At 42.3% G+C, this 17894-nt stretch overlaps 1 protein-coding gene across 1 annotated transcript in view; it reads right to left on the reverse strand.

Annotated features, from left to right (window-relative positions):
- The window catches only part of GALNTL6 (polypeptide N-acetylgalactosaminyltransferase like 6), a 512064-nt gene extending 500382 nt beyond the window's left edge, over window positions 1-11682 (reverse strand). Inside the window, exon 1 of the mRNA XM_030018205.2 lies at window positions 11116-11682. Within this exon, the coding sequence (XP_029874065.1) occupies window positions 11116-11253 (138 nt within the window). The 5' untranslated portion in view covers window positions 11254-11682. The remainder of the gene's footprint in view (window positions 1-11115) is intronic.
- Window positions 11683-17894: the final 6212 nt, after the last annotated feature.

A 17894-nucleotide genomic window follows, 5' to 3' on the forward strand; every position in this document is an offset into this window, starting at 1 on the left:
CCAGAAATATATTTGATGGCATGTATTTTCCTTATTATTCTCCTGGCTGTACATTTTCCTTTCTTTCATGTTTCCTTCCTGTCACTTCCATCCTAACGCTCTGGCAGCTTCTCACTCTCCGTTATCATTAAAAGAGAGTAGCTGGTCTCTCTAACAACCAGATCAGTAAATTGGAGGTTAATCTGCGATATGAAGAAGGTTACTAAGTGGAAGAGAAGCTCAGTCGTTTGATTATTTTAGGTCACACATGTCAGGAGAAAAGCAGGTTAGCAAAGTATATTGTAAAGACAGCAGCCTTGGGCAAGTATTTTTTTGAACAACCTTGTGTATGATGTCCTAAAGAAATCTATATGGGTGTCCATTGTCTAAAGAGTAGAAACGACTAACAGGAAAGATTGGAAAGAATCAAGGGCATAAATGAAATAAGCCAACATCTTTACTTCCTACATATTCCAAGACTTAGAGCAGAGAGGGGAAAAAAAGTTCAGTAGATCGTCTAAAGTTATCGCTGTTCAAAAACCAAACATAAAGCCAGCCTACACACAATCTGTGCATAAAGAGGGAGGAGAGAAAAAAAAACAAACCAAAAATCCACATTTATTAAAAAAAACCCTGGAAAATGCCAAAGACACTGTAGATTGTACTGAATTTATACTCATAAATATACACTTTCCCATGTATTTGCATGGTGTCTTTCACAAAATCACTCCATTCCTCTTAGGATTGTTAGGGCATGTTACATTAAGAAAAATAAACTCCTCCCTGTAGGAAGCAAAGATGGTCTCCTCACCTCCTCCTGCCCATAAACAAACATACACAAGTGTGTGTATACATATATATAAAAATAAAAGGAAAAACTCAAAGCCCACACTACTAGCCATTTCTGAAGAATCTATTCTCATAATTTCTTTAAAATGCATTGAAGAAGAGTCTCAATTCACTGAATTTTAGTTTTAAACTTAATTCAGTAAGATTTTACTCTCGTAAGTCACAGAACAAACATTACTACAACACAATAAAAAGGCAAGTTTTTCCAAGACCTCTGTCTGAAGGGGTTACAACATGCACAGGCAGTAAATACACGTCCTGGGCTTGATCTCCTGTGTTAATTTGTCATGCACATCCATTCCAGATGCAGAAGCAGGTTGCTGCTTAGCATGATGCCATCTCCATTTCCCCTATCCCAATATATAATACAATTTTTCTTCATTGCTTCTGAAGGAGACATCTGTTATGCGTCTTGAGCATCTGAAGAAAAATTTCTCTTTCAGTCATTCATATTGAAGTTGCTTCAATGAAAACACCTTTATCTTCAGTGACTGCACTATTACTCTGTGTGGGGTCAGCACATGAACTGCAGCACTTGGAATTTCTGAGTAGTAATTTGCTGAGATACCACCTCAGTTTTATAACAAGTAAGTCTCATGTCAATAACAACTCTTTGCCAAGCAGTTTCTCTCTACGCTTTGCGTATGGATGGTTTAAACAACATCTCAGCATCTTTACTTCTCTTGGTGCATCCTCTCCTCATGAAGTGAGGAGACAGGGAAGATGGGGCAAGATCACATAAGGTAGTGGACTGTATTTCCAGTCAGATTTATTTCCCAGCCCTCTGCAGCTTTGCTGCTTTCCTTGATGGAGCTGCAGAAGTTTCCTGCCCTCCTCTGCAGCCCTTCCTGCACACATGGCATGCCAGTCTGCAGTGCCGAAGATGACAACTTTCGATTTGGTTTTGAAATTCTATTAGTATAGGCAGTCGGTGGAGGTGAACGCAATTTCACTTTCTAGTTAGCAAAGCATAGACTAATATGTATGTTCTGGCTGCACTTTCTTTGGGCTTATATCTCTTAAATGGATTACTTTAGGGAAAATGGAGAGATTAAACCTTCTCTCAGACTGCTATATAGAACAAGAAGTAATATAGATCAAAATAAAATCCAACCATCATTAGGAGGAGTGTCTCCATATACTTGGAGAAATTCCCACTGCTTCACCATCATTGGGAATTATGTCAAGGATGCCCTTATGCTAAAAAAGGTTTAATCTGATGTGAAACACAGGTTAAATGTACTGCAGGAATATTTTGCTGTGAAGCTTTTGCATGTCATTTTTGAGTTTTCTGCTAATTTTTACAGCCATCCCAAGTACTTTTTATGTCCATGTATGCTGCATCTCTAACGATTTTGTAACTTTAGCAGAGAATTCGTTACTTAATGTCATAAAAGTTCTGGATTTACATTTTTATACTGGTGTTATAATTGCAAAATTTAATCAGCAATTTGACTGTCACTTTAGTTTACGTTGAGCAATTCTGGAAAAACAGCATCCGTTCAAGCCTGTCATTCATTTTGTATCCATATCAAATGCAACTTAAAATGTAGTCATTTATCAGAGCCTGAAAAATAGCAATATATTTCTTGCAGGATGGCATCAATGTGTCTTTTTCATGCATTCCCCATGCTAATGTGAAACTACTACTCTGTAGAAAAAGCAATCTAAAAATTTCCAAGATTCAAGCAATCCCATATAATAATTTACCCAGCAATCAAATGAGATATCAAAAACACTAAAGAAACTGAAATGTGTTTTTCCCCAAAAAAGCAAATAAAAAGGAGAGAAAGAGGCAAGAGATGGAGGTGTGCTGCTATGTTGAAAATGAGGGCTTTCCCCATTCAAGGGTCACAGTAGGTATTTTGCCTCATGTAAAAAAAATTATATATAAAATAAGTGGACTATTGCATTAAACTGTGTGTTATGTACTGTGCAAGACAAATGATTCAAAGCTGGTGAACCACTGAAGGATACTGGTTTCAGCACAAGATTTGGTACGATTTATAGTCTCTTCTCAAGTTACTTAGCTCTGGCTAACTAATGCTGCATCTGTGCAGGCTTTGCCAGGGACTGGCAAAATTTTGCCAAGGGTACAGTTAATCTGTGCAGAAGAGAGATTTCAGTGGCCAGTATCTGTTGGAACTAACTCTTGTGGGTGGGAATACCTCAAACCTCCCAAGTACACGAGCACTTGTTTGACCTTGCCTTCTCCGACACAACCACGTAAACCTTCAGCAGCATTACCCGAATGTTACAAGCACAACTTTTAGCCCAGGGATTGGATGACAGAAAGACAAACTGCCTGCAACAGACAATTATCTAATGCAAAATTGGGAGATTTTAATCACAGTGAGGCAAAAACATATAGGATAAAATTCTTCTCTCACCTACAGAAGCCATTAACATTGCAGGAACACATGGGCAGGGCCTGTGTTTCCCAGACATTGGCTCTGAACAGAGACACAGGGAGCCCTTGCTCTTCCTCATCTTCATATATAAACAGAACTTGTCACAGGCTGGCTATAAAATGTTCTTGCTTGTGCTAAACATTTGTTTGCATTCTCCTAGTACTTAATTTACAGAAAACTATTTTCAGAGAGCAACAATAAATAAACAGGCTAAAATTTTCTAAATAAACTCATCTGTTATTCTATTTTAAGTACAAGTATGAAAAATTATGCTTCTTTAAGCAAATGAGCACCTTAAGTTAGTCTGATAAATATACACTTACACACTTCAGTGAGCAATCCAATTTCTAAAGCACCCTGTGTTAACACTGGTGTCCTGACCAAATTCTAGTTCAGGTAATTACTCCACCTAGCTAAATCTCTTAGCAGTATCACATCCTGTCATAAACCGCTGTATGGCACAGAAGTAAACTGTTAAATCGCCGTTGCATCTTAAGCACAGAATCAATGGTTTACCGCTGATTGATGAAACATTTAAGCCGTATGGGCCAGATTTTCTAGTCTACTATGTCCAATTTGCACTGTAAATTTGGCATTAAAAAAACCCACCACAAAACAGGCAAAGTGTAGGAAACTGCACTGGACGTGGTAACTCTTAGCTGGCACAAACCTGACAGAAGTTTCGGGGCAGTGCACGTTCACGGCCCGGCCAGATGTCACCAATCTCCAAACTCCTTGTTGCTGCTGTTCTCACAGGTGATTACTGCTCACATGGCTCTGAAGAAGACATGCAAATATTCTTCAACTACTTCAGGGAAAAGTCTGGCAGAAAGGCTTAAACTGTTGTGGAGGTGGTTTCAAATGATCCAGTGAAGGACCTGTCAAATGCCGTTATGTTCTGTCACCAGAGATTTTGCTGAAAAGTTCAAGCATTGGATGGTAACCAACAACTGGAGGTGATGGGGGAAAAGGGATGCTGTAGTTATCTGTTATATCCACATGTGGCTAGATGACAGCCTCGTATTTCAGCTAGTGACTGCTTCCAAAAGCGAGGGCAGAGGTCTTCAATAAACAAGATCTAACCAGGAGAAAGAGGGGATAGGAAATTATTTCAATAAGATCTGCCAAGAGATCTTAAAATGGCAGTGTAAGATAACATTGTCCCTGTGAAACACTACCTTGAACAGGAACATGGCAGCTCTGACCCTGCTGAGTACAAACATCCAGAAAACAGTGGCATATTGTAGCCTATATATTTCTATGTTAGCTGCACATACACCTCATTATTTTTATTCCTACAATTCTCTTAATATATTGCTGTTAGTTTGGCAATTAAATAGCTGACTTGAATCACCAGGTGTTTGCATAGACTTGGAGTCATGTCATCTTCTCTATGAAGAAAGACGTGTGAAAATTCTGGAAATGAAGGTGAAGAATTTGAAAGAGAAGCATAAAATCCTATTAAATTCCTGCAATAGATTTTCTTCCTCTCCTTTACCTCTGGAGCAAACCTCATCAAGTAGGTCTCTTCTATAGCATTTTTTCATAAAGAAGAAGGGAAGGATTTCTCTGTTGAAGATGTATGTTGAGAACGATTATCCAGCCAAGCCCATCACGCAGTTAAAACTCCTCCAAATGTGACAATTGTCAAAACCAGTTTGAAACCAATAAATCACAATAGAGCTTGACCTTAAAAACCAGTTTACACTGGAATTCTCAGAAAGGAGTTGGTTCAGCAGGTTGACATCTCCTAATAAAGCCTTTTCACCTTTTAAAGAAACATTAAAAAGCTGGGACTGCTATTTCTTTCACTCAGTGTAATTTGGTCTCTTGACAGTGAGGAACACTTACGATAGATGTAGGATTTTTAGCTTGGGATTCCAGAGCTGCATTGTATTTAACTTGTCAACCTCCGACTTAATTTTTTTCAGTCTTATTTAAAGTAACCAAACATGTCTGCTCCTGGCCCTGATCCATTGAAATAGTTAGCATACACTCAGTTTTGCTGAAGTCAATTGCTATAAATGTGTGCATCAGCATATCGCTAGACAAAGACCATAAGTTACCTGTCTGAGCATTAAAAAAAAAAAAAGAAAAAAAAAAGAAAGAAAAGCTGAATTGTTCTTTCTTCTATACGTGTGAACAGACACCTGCCTACACACACAGTTGCATCTCCACAGAACGGCTGGTGCAGTGGCACAGTGCAGTCTGGCTCCCAACTGGGATGCCGCTACGGTAGCGCTGCAGTTCCTTGGACCCAAACACAAGAGCTACATTCCCTGCACAAGGAGATGAGAAAGTTTAGGAAAGAAGTGAGCATCATGTCCCAGTGAGGAAACAAAACACAGCTTAGATATGTCCCCCTAATCAGTGAGCAATCTTGTATCCCCCTGCTTCGATAAGGCCACAGAGTCCCCCTCATCACAGTTGTCTTTCTACAAGTCCAAATGCTGGCATACACAGAAGTTTCTTGACCTTGTGTTTTGATTTGGATTAATCTGAAATGACTGTGCTTAAAAAAAAAAGGTAACTAGGTAACTACACACAATAATATCAGCTGAAATGCATTACAAATGCCAAGTTAAATGAAAAGAAAACTAAATATAGAAACCAGTCCATTTTATCCTGTAAGATATACTCTGTTTATTAACATTCCTGAAAATTGATAGGTATTAAATTAACCACAGGAGGGCTCCCTCTGGTATACTGACTACAACAGAAACATACTGTTAATTGCCAAAAATAATATTGTATCTTAAAAGTGACAAAGGTTTTAGACCTCAAACAGTATTTTCCTCAGTAGGCTCCAATCTATACAGGGGAAAAAAATTATACATGAACAATTCAGATAAAGAAGTGAATTACAGAAGTGTTAACTGTATGACTGTTACATACTTAAATGGCAAATGCAGATTGCCAATGCACTGCATTTTAAGACACTAAGCTCTGTTTTGCCATGCCATGTATAGGGGCTCTTGGAGCTGACACACCGGCACAGCAATGAACAGGGCTGTAGAATAAAAGAGGATTGAACACACCAGGTCCCAGCTGCTGCTCTGGGGAGAGAAATGAGGGCTTGCTTGAAACAGCACACGCATAGAAACTGAGCAACTGAGCACAGAAAGTGAGGCTTCATTTAATCAGTACTTTTATGGTCGGCCACGCACTCTGCCAAAATAGTACAAATTAACATCAGCAATAGTCAAGCAGCTACTTTTGTAGACTTGGGCCTGTTTGTCACTCTATTTACTCCTCTGTTAAAGAGAAACAAAACTCTCCCAACCTCCCAAGTTTGTGGTAAAAGCAAAGGTAAGCAACTGAAACAGTGGAACTAAATACATAACTGACAGTGTCCTGACAGTGCAATCATAGGAAATAGCTGTCTATTTGTGTCCTAACCAAACCATACTTAGTACAAGATCTTGTAGCTGTTGAAATCAACTGGAAAAGCAAGGGAAATACAGCTAAGTGGGGGGGTAAGAATCAAGATGCAGCTTTTATGCAGCTCCAGAAACAGAATTCAGCAACCCAAGCTTTGTACTTCACTGGGATCAATAGTGGGTAAACAGAGTTAACTGTCCTGGAACAATTATGATTATCAGAACCCATGTACTAAACAGTAGGAAACATTGCACTTTGGGGCAAATTTAAATTTTCACTTCTTTCACAGACTTCAGAAACTCATGACTGTTTACAAGACAGATTTCAGGCTGAAACCGCTTCCTGGATTCAGAAGCCAAAGTCAGTACTTTCACAGCCACCAGGTTTGGAAAGTAGATTTTGTGCCTGTTTCCCAACTACACTACAGGCCCAGGATTTGTAAGAACTAAGTTCTCCTTACCGTGAGGAGTTAATTTAAATCTATACCTCACATATCCCAAGAGAAAGACCTAATCCTGGGCTAACCAGACAGAAATACAGAATTTAGAGGACAAGGGAAAGAGAGTATGACTCCATCCCATGGAACAACACCTTCCCCTCACAGCATGGGTGTGTTTTGGTCTTTGCTCTGGGCACTGTGCATGCACCAAAATATAAAGGCCCATCACCGTTGAGGGCTCCTCCTGCAGAAGTGCCTAAATCAGGAGGTTAAAGTAGCATGCCCCACTGCGCCAAAGCATAAGTGAAACAAAGCCAGAAGTCTACCTTCTTTCCTTACTTTACACATCATAAAGCATTTCAGTAATACACCTGTGAAAAAGTATTACAGAGCATCTGTGACTAAGAGATGCTGCTGTTCAATCCAATTCTAAGTTAGTGCTACTTTATTTGGCTACAGTAAGGCTTTATCCTTGTCTGTTTATATACTTTCAATATATGAAAAATAACTTCACATAAAAGAATCAAATTTCTTGCAGCAGCTTTCCAGTGTCCATAATATAGGTATTTGGTGATAAGTGTTGTGAGATATGTTTCTTTCCGTTTTTATGGGGTACCAGTGTGGTTGACTATTGCAGTCTAGTGAAGTAACCCCTAATGCATTTCAACTTCATTTGGTATTTTCTTCATTCAGTTGTCATCTCCCTGTTTCCCAGTACGTTTACTCTTGAAGCTCCACTTTAAATACTGTGATAAACCAAAAGTAACCAACAATTATCAAAATATAAAGATTGAGCCTATCAAGTTCGCAAGTGAAAACCTTAGGAAAACATGATGGGTTAAAAAAAAGGAAGCTCGTATGAAACACTTAGAGGTTAATAATGCTTATAGAATTAATGTACAGTGATCAAAATCATTGATGCTGTCCGAAATCAGGGTTGTCAATACCATTTTCTCATCTTTTAATCTTTCCTAAAGAAGAGCTTCTCTGCTCAAAAACAGAATTTGCACGAAGACAAAAAAATACTCTTATGTAACTTATTGCAGCACTATCTTAAAGAATAAAAAGTCAACTTAGTTTGTCATATTAGAATTTCTACATAGCACTAAAGAGCACAAGTGCCCTCTTCTAGGCACTAGGAATGGCACAGTCCCCAGGGGACACTGTTCTGCCATTGATAGAAACAGATTATTTTTGCATTGTGGACTGCTTTTGAACAGCTTCTCTGCTTACTGCTGTCAGGATATCAATGCCTCCTCCATCAGCCTGCTATTCCTCCTTCGCTCCAGTGCTATGGCAAGCAGCTGAGGTAGTGGGAGAGGCTGACAGAGCCCTCATTCACAGGGAAGTTTGGGGATGTCTACTTCAGCAATGAATTGGAAAGTTTAGTTTATAACTAGTCAGAAAATCAGAATTTCACCATGCCATCTCCTCAAAAACACCTGACAATCAAGAACATTAATTTAATTGATCTTAAAACAGGATTTTTATAAACATTACTGCCAGTGTCAGAATACCGCCAGACACACATTTTACCCATGAGGGCAAAACTAGTTCAGCCTATGGCTAACTTATTAAAGTCACTGACAGCTCTGCCACTCTTCCATGGTCAGGACATACCACAGCAGTCTGACTGCACATCACTGTCATGTGCTGACCATACATACATACCTACCTACGTAACCTAACACAACTTTAGAATATATAAGAAAAGTCTGCTGCAGTTTCAGTAGGACTGACCTTTAAACTTGTGTTAAGTCATACTAAGTATCGAGTAATTGAACACCTCAAGGGCAAAGAATGAGTGCGTTGAGTGTTCAAATTCTTGCATGTCCTACTAACTTAGCAGGGGAAAAAAAAAAAAAAGAGTTATATTTCTACTATGATACTATTTCACTATTTCTAATGCAGTCTTTTCTAATATGACCTCATTTCTAGCATAGTCTCAAAGAAATACACTGACCATCTTCTTGCAATTTCCTTTATATTTAAAGGAGTTGAACTCAAAACTTGTACTTCAACCCTTGCTCCTTGTATGCATTTTGGGTTATAACGTGCACGTCAAAAGACACAAGTACTGTAATTGCATTACTCACCTCTACTTCAACCTGCTATCCTTGTTGGGTAATGACATTGCCAACACGACTTCAATTCTGACAGTGATAACGGAATTACATTAGAGTCAGCTGTAAGGTTCAAAGTTTCATTGCTCATTTTTATTGTTTTCCCATTAAACAGTCCCATTACTGCTTATTTAGTATTCAGGTGGGGAGAAAAGGACAAAAAGAGAGAAAGGGAAGCTAGTAAAAAGCCCCTTTCAGAAAACTTAGGATTTAAAATTTGCTGGGGTCTCATTAGCAAGTCTCACTAGCCTTTCATGTATGCTCAGCTGCTGATCTCCAAGGTTTTCTTCCACCATTTTACCCAGAACTTTTTATTAAAAAAAAAAAAAAGTTATTTCCCTCTGAGTGATATCCAGTCATGCTCTACTTAGAGTACAGTCTTGAACATTAGAAATTTCATCTTATGTCAAGGCATGTGTCTTTCAAAGAGCCGTGCAACAAACATGGAAATTATTTGCATTGAATACCTTAGCTTTCCTAAATCACAAAGTAAATTAGAAATTGCAAAGACTACAGTACGCACCTTGTAAACTAATGACAGACACTTATGATCGTGTATAATTTTCTTTCAGCAGAAATTACTTCCTACTAAAATCTAGCACCTGACACCTCCTGCATTTTAAAACAATTGGAAAGACAAAGTAAGCTTCAAATTAAGAAGCTATCCCTAACTTCCTCCTGTAGTAATAAAGTATCTTCCATTCAGCATATTTCATTAACCAGTTATGATACTCTGGAGGACTAACTTCTGTAATGGATAGCTATATTAACAAAGAATCAAGTATGTTATCGTTCAGTTGAAGCCGGTGACTTAAATACATTTAGTATGTGGAAAGTGCATTATATACATGGGTGATGACCTTTGAATTTAAGACTACTAATACACTAAAATGATACATGATGCTGTCTAATATGCTCTAACATAAAGGCTATGCAAGTGGTAAACAAGCTAAAAGATCAAACAATCCCATAATTTCTTACTAATGATCTATGAAATATTTATGTCATATTTAAATTACACTGACAATTACAGTGTAGGAGCATAGCACTGTTGAACAGAACAAATACAAGCTTTGGTAAATTACAGGCAGGGTTTTAAAGCACTGCATTACAACAACTCCCTAAAACTAAACTTCACTTAATACAGGTCATGCTGTGATTTACGAGCCATACGTAATAAACCCAGCGAGTTGAAGAATAACTTAAGAAAAAAACAGCTTATGTCAACTGCTGTTATTAATAACGGTGATTGAGGAGACTGTAAACTGGAAAGATTTTAAAGTTGGTTGTGACATCAGCCTGAAAAGCAGTTACACACACAGAGCGTAGCTGTATCAGGGCACATGAGCAACATTCAGAAGAGAGAAAGACTGTCAGTCCCTTCTGTCGAGTTTTCAGCAGAAGGGAAGAGGAAACAAGAAATCTAGGCGGTTAGTTACCTAGACGGATCCCGAGCAATTTCAGCGGACATACAGCCACACATCAGTTCAAGAAGCGTTACAGGCAGGCAGACAAATAAAAGTTGCAGTAAAAACTCCACTCCTCGTAAGGAAGATTAGAGCCCAGCAACACCCTCGGCTAACCAACGAAGCGTGCAAAGCCCCCGTCCTCCTCATTTCACAGCCAGCTTCTGCCCCAGCTCGCCCTTGCCCTTCCCGGGGAAACCCAACCCGCCAGGCTCAGGTCTTCGCCCACAACTTTCCCTCTCCACCGCGGAGGCAGGACGAGCACATGTGCTGCCGCTCACCGCTCCGCACCCCGCCGCCAGCCACCGCCCCCCGGACCCCTCCGCCGGCGCCGGGCCCCCGCTCAGCCCCGGAGGGGGCGAGGGCGGGGGCGGCGGCCCGAGGGGCGGCAGCCCGCCTGCCGCCCGGCGCAGCGGGGCACCGCGGAGCGGCGCGGGGCAGCGGCTCCCGGGCGGCTTCGCACCTACCTGCGGCTCGGCAGGCTCGGCGGGCTTCACCAGGTGCTTCTCCTTGTAGAGAGACCAGAGGCCGATGTCGGGCAGGAAAATCAGAGCTGCGGTGAAGAGCAGCGTCATTTGCAGAAACCTCTTCTGTTTCCTCTTCATGGCCAAAGCCGGGCTGCTCCGGTGACGGCGGCGGCGGCAGCAGCAGCTACCCCGGCACCACGGGGCCAGGTCCTTCCCTCCCCGCTGTCCCTCGGAGGGGCCCGGCGCCGCGGAGAAACTTCGCCCGCCCGCCCTCCCGCCTCACGGCCGCCCACCCCGCGCCCGGGCGGGGCCGCCCCCCACGGTGGCGGCGGCGGCGGCGGCGGCGGGGCCGAAGCTGGCGGCTGCTCCCCTCGCCCCGGCGCGGCGCTGCGCGGCGGCGGTGCCGCTCCCGGGGGAGCTCATGGATCCACCTGCGCACGGAGCGGCAAAGAACCAGACACGCAGCGGGAGGGGGAGGCGAAAAAAAAAAAAAAAAAATTAAAAGAGGGAAAAAGCCCCACGACCCGAGCGCAGCGAACAGCGCCGGCCCGAGAGAGCGCCCCCTCCTCCTGGCTGCGGGGCACCGCGGGAGCGCTAGCGCTGCGCGGAACCCCCGCGGCTCGCCGCACCCGCCCGCCTCACGTCCCCCTGCCTGCCCGGGCCCGGGGCGGGGGGGGCGCGGCATCATGAGCTCATCACGCGCAAATTACTAAGCAAGAGTTCAAATAAAATAAAAATAAATAAATAAAAAATAAAAATACGAGAGGAGCGCGGAGGCCGGCGCCACGGCACAGCGCGCCCCTCCGCGCCGGGGAAGCGGGCGAGGAGGGGGCGGCCCCCGCGCCCCCCGCGCCCCCCGCCACCACGTGCGCCGGCCGGGCCGGGGGCCGGGCCGGGCCGGGGGCGGGCAGCGCCGGGCCCGCCCCGCCGCGTCCCCTCATCCCGGCCGCCCCGTGTACGCCATCAGCCGCCTCCGCGCCTTCCCGCGCCGGCCGGCGGGCGAGCGAAGCCCCGCGGGGGCGGCCCCCGGCCCGGGGACCGCGGGCCGGAGCCCGGCGGCGGCGCCGCCGCCACCGCCGCCGCTTGCTGCTGCTGCCGCCGCCGCCGCGCACCGGGGACGGGGCTTGCAATTCCCGTTCCGGTCTGTCCTCTACGGCGCTACATGAAACGCGGGGGGAACCGCGCTGAGAGCCCGCGGGCCCGGCCCGCTGCGCCAGGCAGCGGCGGGGAGCTCACCTGCCGGGGGCTCCCCGGGCTCCCCCCCCCAGCGCCGCCTTTCCCGATCCCGCCCGGCTGGCAGCCCATGCAGCCCCTGCGGTCCCCGCAGCGCGGGGGCTGAGGTCACCCCCCGCTTCGGGAGGACCACCGAGGGAAGGAGATGTTCGAAGCGGTGTCGCTCCGGTTCTCGCCTCCACCCTGCTTGTTGCATCAGAGCCGTTTGGGCTTCTGGTCTGAGTTCAGCTGCTCGTTCTGACTACGTGGTGCGGTTACTCTTCCTTCTCAAACTAACTCCCCTCAGCAAAACAGGAGGACACTTGGGTTAAGGACCTAGTGCCCTTTCAGCTTTGTCACATCAAACAGTGGGAAAACGTGTACCAGACTCGTAATGTTAATTTGTCTAGAACGAATACTGAAAAATAAAGGTGTATATCTAAGTTACTTTTTTTCTGCCCTGCATATATAAAGCTATGCCTTCAATTACAGTCCGTATTTCTATAGGTGGCTGAAGTATTTCTGAAAGTCTAGGTCTAAACCCTGCAGTGAGAATCCTTTTGCCGTAACCAAAGTGCATCTCTACAAATGGTGAGAAGTAGTCCTGTCCTTTTTCACAGGTGAGATCGATCTTGTCCATCCACAGAACTGTCTTGTGCAGAAAGCATTTTCTACACATGCATAAAATAGTAAAAGAGACAGTTAAAGGTTATTTTTAGGAGAGTAGCTCGAGATAAAGGAAAGCTTGGGGGAGGAACAGAAGAACTCTGAACGCTGAAGGTGGGGTGGGAGGAAGCAGCATAATGCTCTTCACATAAAAGTAGGACTGGAAGGGACTTTGCGAGGTCAGCTCCTCTGTGGCTCTGCCCCAAGGCACGATCAGCTACATCTATGTCATTCTTGACAAGTGTTTGTCTAACCCATTCTGAAGTCCTCCAGCGATAGCACCACTACAGCCTCCTCAGGCAATCTGTTCTGACTTGCAGTTACAAACTTTTCTTTAATGTTTAACTTGAACCTTCCTTGCTGTGATTTCAGAGTATTACATTAGCCACCAGAGACAGAAAGCAGAGTATTCCCCTCAGTCTTTACATAGTTAAAGCCCACTTCCAGATACTGTTCCATAGGCACTCCAGGACATCTCAACAGCTGATGTCTCTTACCGCAGGACTGTCTTCAACTGATTTGTATCTTTCTTGAAGTGCGGTGTCCAAAGCTGGATGTAATATGCTACTTGGGACCTTGTAAGCGTTTATGAGAAAAGATGGATAATTGTGCGTGTGTCACAGTGTATACTCTTTTTCCATGCTTCCAAGTGGAATGCAAGCTTTGGTTGTAACAGCAGCAGGCTGTTAAGTAATGACCGTTTTGGGATACAATTTAAGTTCTGGTTGGTTTTGTTTCCCTCGAAGTAACTACCGCCTAATTCATTGTTCCTATTTCTATCTTTATGGCTGAATACTTTTCCATTTTGCACTGTCTCTATTGAATATCATCTTTTTTTTTTTCCCCAGAATATTTATCCAGTTTGTCAAAATCACTTTGAATTTAAGCCTATCTTCCACTGTCATATACAAATTTAATAAACAATTTGTATTCTGTAATCCAGACTGTTAGCAAGAACTTCAGCGTGTTCAGATGCAGGACAGATCCTTGCGGAGCAATGCAAAATGTATCCTCCCACACTTGGGAGTGAGTCATTGATACTTCACTCTTTCTGTAGTTTCCAGACAATTTTGCACTCACCCTGAGAGTTGCAAGACCTACATAAACTAATCTTGCTTACAAGAGTGTCACGTGCAAGGCTTTGCTCTATTGTCTTAGTGTCAAAGGATATACTTCATTGTTTTCTTTTCACCCCTGCCAGGCTGAAAGGATGACGTAGAAGGTCACCAAAAAGGCTATGCAAGCAGTTACACTTTTTGATTGTCGCAGCTAACCAAGAAAGTATTCAGTTCAACCAAGTCTTAAAAATTTGGGTTTGTATTCAAGAGCTGAATTCACCAAAAGATTAGAAGTATTCACAAAACCAAAGGCCATTGATCTTTTTGTCAGAAATTCCACTTACTTTTTTAGCTCGTCATCCAGGGTTAGGAAACTTACCCAGCATATAGAAGATTTTGACTCAGCTGCCTTTTTGTCTGAAGGGATTCAGCCCTGATGTTCTTCCACTCAGTGCAAAAAGCATAATAGCTAGAACCATCCTAAGTATAGAAATGATTGCTATGAGATCATATAATAATTATATAGAAAAAGTAGGACTACTGGCAGAAAAGATTTAGGAGAGGTTGCATACTGGAATTCCACAGCGTGCTGGTTAAGTCCCTCTCCAGAGGTCAAAGTGAATGCAGACATGCACTCTCAGGAGATGAAATTCAATTTAATTTCCTGAATCCTGAGAATGATTTTGTAGCTGGGGTCATAGTCCACAACTGGCAAATTCAGGTCTGCTTTGTAAAGAATAAAGGCACGTTTTTCAGCAAATAATTTTTTCACACAATCATGAGCCACCTAGCCCTAGTAAGAATTGCTGAATTTTTAAGACACTAAGCTAGTTTAAAGGAAGGAAGAAGGAAAAAAAAAAAAAAAGCATCACTGTTCAGTGAGTTAAAAGCTGCAAACGCACATCTAAGCATGTTGCGATAACATATGCTTGCCCTAGAAGAACTTGTAGTGGAGCTGCAGAATATGCAGTTTCTTCAGTAGGAATACATTCAAACCTTCAAGTATTTGCTGTTTGAAATCTCAAGCTATATATGAAAAAGAACGAAAGAAGTGCATTCTGAGACCGTGCACACCTTGGCACCACAATTTAATATATTGGGGACATATTTTCATTCCCACTCCCATGTGTCCTCCTAAGCCAAAAGTTCCACCAAGACTTCTGATATGACCTAGGACAGAAAATCAGAGAAGAGTGTAAAACACCCTAGCAGGGATCAGAGCTACCAAGTGATTTGACGTTGAGAAGCTATTCAGCCATGCATTTCAAACCTAGAAGCTGAAGTCAGACAGCCTGCGAGGTAAATTTTTTGAGATCACAGCTTTACGTATAGAATTACTCAAAAGAGACTCCAGCTCATGGCTAATCAATACTCTTCATGCAGGAAAGCCACTATTCAGCGCATGTATCGCAGGAGCCAAACTCTGCACTCACGCGAAAGATAAAGTACACACCTCTGTGTTCACTGTTACAAACAGCAGAGGTTGATGTGCTCTAAACAGAGAATGAATCTAGTAAAATGATAATTAACCATCTGTAATACTGCCATATAAAACAGTGGATAACAGTAATGGAATGGGAGTTTGCTTTGATTACAGTATTTACCTCCAGGTAACTTGGGATATAAAGTGACCAGGTCTGTTCCTATGTTTTGTTTCAGTCTGCTTAGCTGGAGACAACACGTAGTCTTGCAAACCACTCTCAAAGGCAGGAAGAGGGGCAAAGGGATCTGTTCTACTAGTGGAACCCAGATCTGAAACGGAGCTGCAAACAATCAGAAATTCTGGTATTTAGGACTGACAGGCTTTTATCATGGCTGCTTTTCATCCTCAGACCTCCAAGGGTCCCCTCACAGCACCTCACACCCTCTCTCTGTATCACTTGTCTTAAGATCGACCAAAACCTCAAGGGAAAGGCATGACACTGGTAGCATACTAGAAATAGAAATGGAAATTCAATGTGATAAGTACTTTTTTACAAAAGTTCAAAATCCAAGATCCTCCAAACTCCCACAGAGCACATATATTTTCAATGTATTCTGCAGAGAAAAGTTTCAACATATTCACCTCAAAAACTGAAATGCTCATTTTTATAGAGACTCTGGCTATAAATAACAATACATGTAACAGTTTTTTATTGACCTTCCTTTTCTAAGTCATTTTGGCCACCTCTGTCTCCAGTTTTGTCATCCAGTTTCAAAATCATCATCATATATCTGTACTGCCACTAACTGTGGAAATATTTTTTGTAAATCCAATTCACTGAGTTTTTCTTAGAATCAGACTCTTGTTCTCAAAGTTAACTGAGAATTTCAGCTGAAAGGGAAAGCTAGGAGCCCTCCTACTCATATAGGAATCACAGAAATTCACTCCCCAGAGAGAAACTCAAGAGAAGTTCCTTTTATCAAGATTTTTGGATCCTGACTTTAAGCTATTAGGTTTGGCACTACTGCATAGAGTCAGAAAATTTACTTGAGAAGTATACTACAACCATTTATTAAAATTGAAGTAGTAACAAAACTGAAGACATCTTCTTTTTAGCCAGTGGAGATTTTTCTAGTCATAGTACGCTTAAAGGTTCATTACCTTAAATAAAAAGTTTAGTCGCAGTGAAAAGAACTAAATCATATGAAAAGTTTTTGGGGGGAGTCCCCCCGAAAATCTTTGGCATTTAGAAAATAATGTTATTCCGGTTTCAGAATTATAAAATTTGGTTTAAATTCCAGAGAAAAACTATTGCTCCAGCAAAAGTCACATAGAACTTCAATGAATAAAGCTAACGTCATGCATTATTTCCACTTTCAAATCTTTATTCTGTTTGACTAGCTGGATGATGGATGATTGCTTCTTCATTGTTGCTGTGCCACTACAAACTCAAGAAAGCAAACAAAAATGCTGATGGATCAGACTTTTTGCCAGTTACCTCACAAGCTGCAGATTCACTACTGCACAAAAGAAATCACTGAAATGTAAGGGTAATCAGAAAAGTTTATTTTGAGAGGGAAAATCAGTACAATGTCAAATATTTCTAAATAGCTCAGTAATCATAAAACACTGATGTCAGGAAAAATACTTGCTCATTCTTCCTTTCACAAAAATCCACAGTAATTTGGACCTAAATATGGTACAGGAACACGACATTTGCCGGAAGTTGGATGAAAAAGTTATCTTCTTTTAGATCATCTTTTTTAACAAACAGAAGGCATATATTAGCTTTACAAGAACAGAACAAGCTCAACTCTCTGTTAGCTAGGAAAAGCATGCAGCTTTTTTGAAGACCAATCCTCCTTTTAGGTCTTCTCCCTGGCCCATTTCAGAAAGCTCGCTATACATTTTCCAAGTATCTAGTAAGGCCTCACATCAACATTACTCTTTTCACATCCAAGAGTTCCCTTTCTCTGATAATACATACGGTCTTCACACTCTTATCAAGCAACCTGATCCAGGATGGATCTAAAATAACATTATATTACTGGAAATAAAGTAGTACGTTCTGCAAAGCTTCCTTAACAAGATTGAAAGTCTCATCTCACCAAATTTTTAAAATGTGCAGAATATAGCAAAAGGTAGCAGATGTCACCTTCAGATCTGATTTCTCGCTAGAGACATCGCCAACAAACTTCGGAGATGTCTACACTGATAAACAGGAGAGGAGAATGGGCTAGAGGGAGCTCCACATTACTTTGTTGCTCATTTGCCTCCAGTTTTGTTTTGGGCTGCTCCAAGCAGTTCCTCCCAAGACTAAGCCCAGGTCCAGCACTGGGAATCATTTATTTCAGTTAACCATATTAAAAGGATGAATGGATGAGATGGCACCAGGTCGTATCTCTGTCATCCTCCATGCA

The sequence above is a fragment of the Aquila chrysaetos genome, chromosome 1, assembly GCF_900496995.4.
Source record: "Aquila chrysaetos chrysaetos chromosome 1, bAquChr1.4, whole genome shotgun sequence".
Classification (NCBI taxonomy): Eukaryota; Metazoa; Chordata; class Aves; order Accipitriformes; family Accipitridae; genus Aquila; species Aquila chrysaetos.